The sequence below is a fragment of the Hyperolius riggenbachi genome, chromosome 2 (genome assembly GCF_040937935.1).
Source record: "Hyperolius riggenbachi isolate aHypRig1 chromosome 2, aHypRig1.pri, whole genome shotgun sequence".
Classification (NCBI taxonomy): Eukaryota; Metazoa; Chordata; class Amphibia; order Anura; family Hyperoliidae; genus Hyperolius; species Hyperolius riggenbachi.
This window is the reverse complement of record NC_090647.1, coordinates 215,808,360-215,818,125: the sequence shown is the minus strand read 5'-3', so window position 1 is coordinate 215,818,125 and position 9,766 is coordinate 215,808,360. Positions and strand designations below refer to the sequence as shown.

The window sequence follows — 9,766 nt, the reverse complement described above, 5'->3', positions numbered from 1 at the left end:
TGGTGATTAGTGGAGCTTCCCATCAGTTCTCATTACAGATAGCAGTGGTGAACTCGCTTCCCAAACTATCCAACATTCACCCCATACTTACAGATAAAGTGATTTTCCTTTGTTTCACCAACTACACTCATATTTACGATTGTCACCGACTTACATGCCTGACTAATGCGAAGGTGTTAAATCTAGAGTAGGAGGGAGCACGGTTTATCTCTTAGGTGTGATGCGCACAGCCATGGATATAGGATACATGCTCGGCCCAATCGTCTTTTATTCCTGTTGTGAGCATCATTTTTAAATCTTATCAATGCAAAGCAGATTCCATCAATACATACACACAAATCCTGAGAAATGTACAGCTGACGGTAAATGTGCTGTGTCATCAGATCCTCCACGTATTGTCAGTAAGAGAGTCTTCAGAGACTGGCAAGCCTAATTAGAGAGATTGTGTCCATTTGCTTGATTGTTACAGATGGTGCCTTGAGGCATGCAGCTGCCGCGGAGCCTATGAGACTATGTGGCTGCAGCCTGTAGTTCAAATATTAAATAATGTAAACTACCAGTGTGAAAACATTACAAATGTTTAGGTGCATTCTACGGAGTCCTGATCACGGTCACTATCGCTCCATAATGCATTTATGGAGTACTACATTGTGTTGGACTAACCTAACAATGGTAAATGAATAGAAATGCTCGGAAAGTATAAAGCAGCATGTATAGTGTGAAATACACATTCAGCAAAGCACACGCTTAGAACATGTTCACATTCTGTTTTTAATCCAGCGTTTGTCACCAAAAGCTTCTTTTCCCATAATGTATTGCAATGTTCCATTCTATTTTACAGAGATAAATGTAAAACAACTCTTTATGAGTATGAAGAGATCTGTGGACTTGCGCAAGATTACAAACTCTCAAAATAGGGCTCTATTCATTTTTGCTGTATACTTGTGTTGGCGATTTTGGCCAGGTTTTTGTATATAAACTCACCGTTTCTACTTCTTACAGTAACAGAATAGACTTCTGGTTAGCCTTTACTCCATCCTCTAAATGTACTGAATTGCTGACATTGATGTGAATGGAAAGGATAAAGCATGCAGAAAAAGCAGCAGGTTAAAAGCGTACTATTCAGACTCTGTGGATGTTGTGGAACAGGAAGTGATGAGGTAGGGAAACCCAAACTGATGCATTACCCTTGGGGTATGGATTCAATAGATGTGAGAAAATACTAGTGTTTTTGATTGATAACTCAGGCAACCACTTATTCAGGCATAAGAGGAATAGTTCAGGCTTTCCTCTCTCCATCCTGGTAGAGGACGGGGAAATGGCAGAGAATGCACCTTACTCAAGTGGGGTCTGGACAAAACAGAAAGAAAGAAGAAGAGGAGCTCAATGGGTAACATCTACGGAATATAGTAGGAGTACCTGGTATGTCAAAATACCAGAATTGAAAGGTTATAAAGGCATTTACTTAACTTTTAAAATCGGGTCACCAATTGTATAACATACCAGGTGCATCCTACTAAACTCAGTTTTCAAATCTTTGGCTTTTTTACTGGTTTGTAAAGTACTTACTGAATAAATGCCAAATTCAAAGTGATAAGAGAGTCCAAAAAATGGTTTCACTATGTAACTGAGCCATTCATCATACTGCCCGAAGTTCAAACACGAAGTCCACCACGCCCTCTTGTATAAGGGGACGCACGTATGGCCACTATCCATAGCATGGTGTTAGTATTGCTCTGATTGTCGGTTGTGGGGAGTGCGGCTCATCTTTACATTGGTCTCAATTCACTAAGCTTTATCAAACACTTTATCAAACGTTTGATAATTTACCTCATGGGTAAAATCTAATGTTGAATTCACTAAGGTGTTATATATTTATCGAATTTTTTATCGATAAAACGCTCAATAAATCTATAACACCTTAGTGAATTCAAGGTAAATTATCGAACGTTTGATAAAGTGTTTGATAAAGCTTAGTGAATTGAGGCCATTGTATACACTCACTTTAAGCAGGTATCAGGTTGCACTGACGCTAGGTAACCATCAGTGTAGCCACATAGTGATAACTTTATATCCATGAAGCTGACATGCCAGTATTTTAGAATAGTGCAAAAATCACTAATACAAGTATACAGTATTATTGATCCATGTCCCATTTTAAGAAATGTTAACCACACTAGTACTTACATTTATAGTGTAAACCTTTTTTTTCCTTTTTTGGTGTAATGATATAGGACATGCCTGAGATTTGAATAACCAGACTATGTAGTATTATAGTAAAGTCATTTCGCTGGAGGGATAATCAGTGCTGTAATAATGGCGTAACACTAAACAAGTAAACATACATTGCTTGCTTCAACAGCATAAGACATACACATGAAAGTCTAAGATAACATAAGCAAACCACACCTTTACATTATTCAGCCATGCTTACTCATTAAACATACATGAACCTACATTTACAAATCCATAAAAAATAAAAACAAGACAAAAATACTCTTTTAGGTAAACTGTCCTTGTTTTCATGCATTTTAGCGTCTATGTAGTATATTATCAGGAATGGTAAAAAAAAAATAATAATAATAATAGTAATACTTCTTCCAGATACCATACCACCACCACTTAGTCTTTAAATAGCAGGCACTTTCCAAAGAGGTTGCTCCTTGCTACAAATAAAAAATGTTGCCTCAGCAACACAAGGTACAGCAGTTATGTTCCCTCATACTGGTTGTTCAGTCCACAGTAACGTAATGGGAGTACCGTTTTTACTAAGACACAGAGGAACACGCAAGGAGAAGGCCGCAGCTAAGTTATGTGTGCAATTTGTGTGCCAAATCTAAAGAATTGCCATTGTCAGGTTTGATATGAGAAGAGAGAAATCTTGTAAAGTTCCACTTCCAGTACCACAAGAATAGTTATTTTTCTAGTGTGTGAACTGCACCCAACTCTGTACCACACTGGGGCCTGAGATGCTTTGGTACCATACTTGGTCATACATCTTTCCTTCACTGACACTTACTCTCAAGGTCATGCATTTTCCTCCAGAGGAAACACTAGTCGTGTCCCTCTGTTTGTGATCTCGTAGTCTCCTCCTCCAAGTTCACGTTCCAGTGCTTCCTCTGAACTACTTTTTGTTCGTCTGCCATCAAGGCTTGTGGTGGCTGTGTGCGAGCTCGAAGAACCATTTGCTGTGATGGTAGTATCTCCATAAGTCAATGTTAGGTCACCATCATTAAAAATAAAGTCTGCATCATCTTCTCTCAGCTGTTCTTCATTCTATAGTAATGGATCAAGATGCATTAACCAGTCAATTCATAGTAATTTTAATACAAAATTATTAACAAGTTAGCATAGCATGTATATTTCACATCTAACTAGTACTTCAAGAGACACTGAAGCGAAAAAAATATATGATATAGTGAATTGGTTGTGCACTATGAATAATTACTAGAAGATTAGCAGCAAAGAAAATATTCTCATATTTTTATTTTCAGGTATATAGTGTTTTTTCTAACATTGCATCATTCTATAATATGTGCAGATTAAACAACACTCAGCATTCAAAATGAGTCTTTCAGAGCAGTCTGTGAACTAATGACATCTCCTCTGGCAGAGAAAAAGTAAATAGTCCAGGAACAGTTGAGATTATAAAAAAGTCAGATAACAGCCCTCTCCATGATTTTGAAAGTCATAGAGCTTAATGGCTTGTTTGCATAGAGATAACAACTGGAGTTTCTTAACTCTTCCTGTACTGGAAACAATTAGACTGATGTATCTGATCTTAATGATGTTTTATTTCTTAGCTGTACTACACATACAAATCATAATATTTTTTTTTCGCCTCAGTGTCTCTTTAAGGGCCCGTTTCCACTATTGCGAATCTGCATGTGTTGTCCGCATGCGTATTCGCACAGCCAATACAAATGGATGGGCCTGTTTCCACTTGTCAGTTTTGCTATGTGTTTTTCTGTGCAGGATTTTTGTGCATGGCAGAGCCCTCAGAATTCGCCTGCGTGACTAATGCAGGCGACTCGCACACAATGTATTTAATAGGGAAATCGCATGCGTTTCCCCATGCGTTTTTGCCGCGAATTCGCATAGGTACCAATGTAAATCCACACAGGGAGTGACATGGTTAAAATCGCATATACCCTCACCTATGCAAATTCGCGGCAAAAAACGCATGCGGAATCGCATCCGCATGCGATTTCGTCAGCGGTGGAATCCAGGCGATTCCGCACCGCAATAGTGGAAACGAGCCCTTAAGTGTACCAAAATTTAACATTGGTAGAGACCCTCCCACCACATACGCAGCATCATGAGGTCTAAGCTGTAATATATATTTGTCCTCTCCATTGATAGGTTTGACCTTGCAAGCAAATTTATACTGATTTGAAATAAACTGATTTTTAAAAAAAATGTAAACTAAATAATTAGCAGATACTGGAGTTGATTAGCTCCATTTCACAACCATGGATATTAGCATGCAAAGTCAAAATTCAATCTTCGTCAGTTTTTAATCATGGCCTAGGAACACCCGTGTCAATGCTTGGGTTTAATTGCTGCTCACTCAGGACTCAAGCATCCTTCAGGGGGAGGGGAGGCCTGTCTGAACACAGCCAGAAAAAAGAAAAAAAGAAAAAAAGACTTGCCAGAGAGTAGGGATGGTAAGAGTACATCACAGCTTTCTGAAGCAACCAGTTTGGACGCCAGTACTTTGGATACCTGCATTACCAGTGTTATTGCAATGTATCTTTGAATGTAATTATAATAAAGAGCTTTATGTACAGTGATGACCCCAGAGAGTGGAATTCCGTGGTACCCAAGGATTTCAGTGGAGGCTGCTTGTTTTGAGTACTGGTTCCCAGGGGGAACAACTGGCTATGATGTTTGCCAGTGGAGCTATAATTTGGGCACCTGAACCAAAAACAGAATACAGTATTGGGGCCGCTGATGCTAGCAACTGGCACAGTGGTGAAGAGGACAAAAGGAGAACATTGGTTAGGGTTAGTGGTTAAATTTAGGAGTCCTGTAAGGAGGTTAGGATTAGAGTAGGGGCTAGGTAGGGATTTACATTAAAGAGGTAAAATGTTAGTGATAGGCATTGTATTTGGGGTTAGCATTGTGAAGGGGTTAACATCAGGGGAGCGGGGATGGAGTGTGAAGGAGTTTACATCTCGGAGTCAGGAAGGGATTGTCGTTCAGGAAGGTGGTCAGCCATCAGAAAAGGGTTAAAGTTCAGAGGGGAGGTTAGCATTAGGGATTGGGAAAGGGTTAATTGTGGGGTGGGGATAGGTTTTAGGAAGAGTTAAACATCAGGTATGAGGTAAGGATGAAAGGTCAGGGAATTATTATTACTTTTTTTTTTTTTACAGAATTTATTGGCTAATCCTAACAGATAAATAAGTAGAGCCAAGACATTAACTAAAACAGTGCTGCAAACCCAGAGCACCAGATCATCATGAATAGTCTGCATCTGCAACAAATCTACCAGGGACAGTTAACAACATATCCCAGATGGCACCTTATGATGATGGCTGTGTAGCTGCCTTAAAGTAAACCTGAGATTGTAAAAAAAAAAAAAAAAAAAAAAAAAAACACAGGGGGCTTCCTTTAGCCCACTCCTGGTTTATTACTCCCTCACCGCAGTCCTCCGCTGCCTGGATCATCTGCAATTCCCCCTTGAAAGTTCTCCATGCTCCCGTTGCTGGAAACATTCTGCATTCCAGCAATGGGGAAGTGCGTGCAGCTGGATTGTGCCTGCACTGACTGGCCCAGAATGAAGGAATTTTGGGACCTAATTGAGGATAGTCCAGGTGGCAGAGGATGGTGGAGTGAACAGCCTGGGGTGTGCTGAGGAAAGCCCCAGGTATGTATTTATTTTTACTGTCTCAGGCGCACTTTAAGGCCTTGTTCACATTGCGTTCCGATCGCGGTAGCATTCGCGTTGGGCGTTTGACGTGATTTTTTTTCCTCAATTCCCGATGCTTGGGTGGGCGGTGCGGTTTTGTTAAAAGCGCTTTTCTAAGCGCTTTTCCAGAGCGTTTCTTTAATTTACTTTCTGACGCAAGTCAGGAAGTTAACTCTTTGACCCGGAAAAGAATAAATACAATTTATTTTTAAAACGCGAATGCAATCGCTGCACAAAGTGATTTTGTGAGCGTTTTGCGTTTTTCCTATACCATCCATTGAGGCGGAATCGCCCATGCAACACTTTTCAGATCGGAAAGCGAACGGAAAGCGACAAACTGAACTAGCGCAGAGGAAAGCATGGTGCAAACTCTTTCAGGGCGATGTTGAAAAATTGGCAGCGCTTAAACAAAAAGCGTCTCCAGTGTGAACGAGCCCTGAGCGGGTTTATTTATGTTTACATAAAGCCCCATTCTAAGAATTCTGTTTTTACGCCGCCCCTCTAATACATCGATATAGCCTTTACCCCCCCTCCAGGGGTGTAACTAAAGGGGAGCAGCCCCTGCAACTTCAGGGGGAACCAGTGCTGTAAAGGGGTCCCAACTACTACTTCACTCTCTCTGATAAAGGGGTCCATCCTTCAGATCAGGTGTTTTTGTGGCTACACTTGTATGGGTGAGAAGAGTACAATGTCCACACTTGTTTTGTGACCCTTGCAAGATGGGTCCACAACCCGCAAGGGCCACAAGGGGTTTGCAAGGGAAAGGATTTGAACATTGGGGACTCCAAAGTGATTTATATAGTTACACCCCTGCCCTCCTCTCATACTCCTCTAAAGGGTCCCATGGGATACATGAGCTCCATTATTTAGCAGATCACCCAGCTTCTCTCTACACCAGCAAGCTTTTCCTGTTGTCTGGGCACCAGCCCCATACCTCAGGTTACATCCTACCACTTTAGAAAACACCAGAAAAGAGCCCGAGTAGCAGACCAGCCCTAATCCCTCTTACACATCCTATAATGCCCTGCAATGCACACACAACCCTTTGTACCAAAGCTACATGGACGATCAAGTTTGTGGCTATAATAGCCCGGTCTCCTATTAATAGAGAGCAGAGGAGAGGATGAGTAATGAGAAGGCCAAGCTGCTGCGATGAGACAATGGTTGCCCCCAGAACAATCTTAGCTAAAAGCACCAGTATGACCATCACTGAACACTTACACATAGTAAGTATGTGGGTATTTCGAAGGGTGTGTTTTTTGGTTGGGGAGGAGGACCCTAAACAGATTCCAAGGGAAAAATATTTCCTAGCAGTCAGCGATGAAAAAGTGACCAATAGAAAAGTGCAACTTTTTCTCCTGCTCCCAACTCATGTCTGAGCAGATTCCCCTTGCCTCCTTTCACCAGTGCCATGACAGGAAGTGAGAGCCGCTGTAAAAAGGACACAGCAACAAATGCTAGATGGACTTCTAATCTTATCATGCTCTGTCCACATCTTAAAACTGTGGCTCTCTACGTTAAAGAAAACCTTCATTACAAGAAAACACAAGTCTGCACTACACAGGGTATGCTTCCTACTACAGGTATGCTTTGTATTTCAACACCAGAACTCATTTTGAAAACGATGATTGACCCATTGCTTTCAATGCTTTTCCAGTGGTGACCAGCTGGCCATACAACTGTCACTAAGACCTACAGCTGTCAACAAATCTTCCTCACAGAAGGCTATACAGTCAGGTTTGCCATTATTTTAAATGGGTGAAAGGCAGGTATAAGACCCAAGAATGATGCATTTGGCATATCTGATGCGCTCAATTGCTGGCATTTAAAATTAAATAGGGAAGCACCAATTTAACAATGACAGATTGTAAACCATTAAGAGAGAGCGAGAGAAAAGGTAATTCAAAGCAGGAAATTGGAATGTTGGTTTGATATACTTACATTATAGACTTGTGGGCTTGTGAAGCATCGGGCAATCAAACCACACCAGCTGGGCAGCGTTGTAGTCAATGGAGGACCACTGTGAGTCAGCATTGGCTTCAGATAACTTTTCAAACATTAAGGAAAGATAGAGAGACAGAGCCTTTGGCCCATATGCAATTCACTTTTTTCTCCTGAGTTTTCTCCTAGGTGATATTTTCACACCTTCTCATAAAATGCCTTTTAAACCAACAGCAAGCAAGAAAATACTCATAATTTTGACAGTACTTTATCACCTACTTTTAGGTACTTTTTCAATTGTAAAATGCTGTAAAGTTATTTTAAAGAGAAGATGAAAATGATCTCCTAGGTGAGAACTCAGGAAAAAAACTAAATTGCATATGAGCCTTTATGTCTAGACAGTATAGAATTATACAGCATAGCTGTGTCCCAAGTGAACATACTTACACCTACATCACCCATGGAGATTGGTGGCAGGTTTGGACATCTAGAAAAACAAAAGGGTCCACAGATACTGAACAACATATGAACAATGAAGCCTTCTGTATGTGGAACACATATGTCACAATTCATAAAAGGATACTTATGATCTGTGGTCAAAGTGCGGATCAACTGCACTGTTGGTGGGGATGTCCATTAGTTCGCTCCTTCTTGCTTATGTGCTTTGGACTTATATCAGAGATTTTGGGATACGAGGTTCAACCAGACCCATGGGTGGCCTTATTTCATAAACACCTACCTAAGCACTCAAAAAACACTAATGCATTCATAGCCCAGGTTTGTAACTCAGCCCTGTCCTTACTGGTGAAAACATGGAAAAATCTCCACCCCCCTCGTGAAACCTTGATTCTTAAAATCAAAGAAATTTACTCAATGGAGTATATCACTTCATCTCTAACCAACAAACCTGACCACTTTCATGGTATAAGGAGCTGTTGCTCTGATTGAACCTCTTCCCAATGAGACCTTCTGGGGAATTTGCCACCTAGTAGTTTTGATTGGGCCTTTAAAATAGGCCCTTAGGCCCCTGTTCTTTATTCAGTGTATATGACACCTCGAGTATAACCCATGCATTGTTCTTGTGATTCAATTCAGACACTACATTCTGTATTTTGTTTGTTATGTTATTTTTGTTTTCTCCTTATTATATTTCATTTTAGATCAGCTTAATATTTTTATTTATTACTGATCTACTGTTCTGTAAGCGTAATAAAACTCAGATCTTATTCCCAGCCAAGAATGTAATATGTAAGCTGGAGACAATAGACTGCAATATCTGGATCTGGTCTCCTATTAAGACATTTTTTATTATTCAATCACCTTTTAACACTGTTAGCTAATTGGCTGTTGTAAATTGTATATTACAAAATTTGTATCTGATTGTATTTGCAAACGTTTAACTTGTTAATAAAGTTGAAGTTGAAAAAGGATACTTATGATCAAAACTATACCAGTGACGGAATCCCCAGGCACTCTCTTGTCTTGTTCGACTTTCTCCACCGGTATCTCCAACATCCTATAAACACCAGAACATCTATTAAAACTTGTAGAAGTAAAGCAAAGCTGGCTTCTGACATGACAGAGTGGGTGAGGACAATCTGCCAAGAAAATACTGTACAAACCATCTCACTTTGTCAGTCAATGGGTGAACTTGTAAACAAATCTAAAATGCTGGCAGAATCGGCATGCACTGAAGTTGTGCTCAGACCTTAGTGACCAAAGAACATGATGGACACAGGTCTTTTTTTCATGTAGCTAATTCACAAGCACACCCAACTTGAACCAAATATTGCAGACTTGCCAGTACACCTTCACACAAGTGCAAAGTCCTCTGATCCTGGACTGATTCATTTTGCTCTAACTCATTCAAACTAGTTAGTTACTAAAGGTTTTTGTATGGTTGTGATATTGCTC

At 40.3% G+C, this 9,766-nt stretch overlaps 1 protein-coding gene across 2 annotated transcripts in view; it reads right to left on the bottom strand.

Moving 5' to 3' along the window:
- Positions 1-753: 753 nt before the first annotated feature.
- The window catches only part of SLC9A7 (solute carrier family 9 member A7), a 133,859-nt gene continuing 124,846 nt past the window's right edge, over positions 754-9,766 (bottom strand). For both annotated transcript variants that reach the window (XM_068268122.1, XM_068268123.1), the window contains 3 exons: positions 9,286-9,368; positions 7,853-7,958; positions 754-3,276 (listed from right to left, as the gene is read on the bottom strand). In XM_068268122.1, coding sequence (XP_068124223.1) covers positions 3,028-3,276; positions 7,853-7,958; positions 9,286-9,368 — 438 coding nt within the window. In that variant the 3' untranslated portion in view covers positions 754-3,027. The remainder of the gene's footprint in view (positions 3,277-7,852; positions 7,959-9,285; positions 9,369-9,766) is intronic.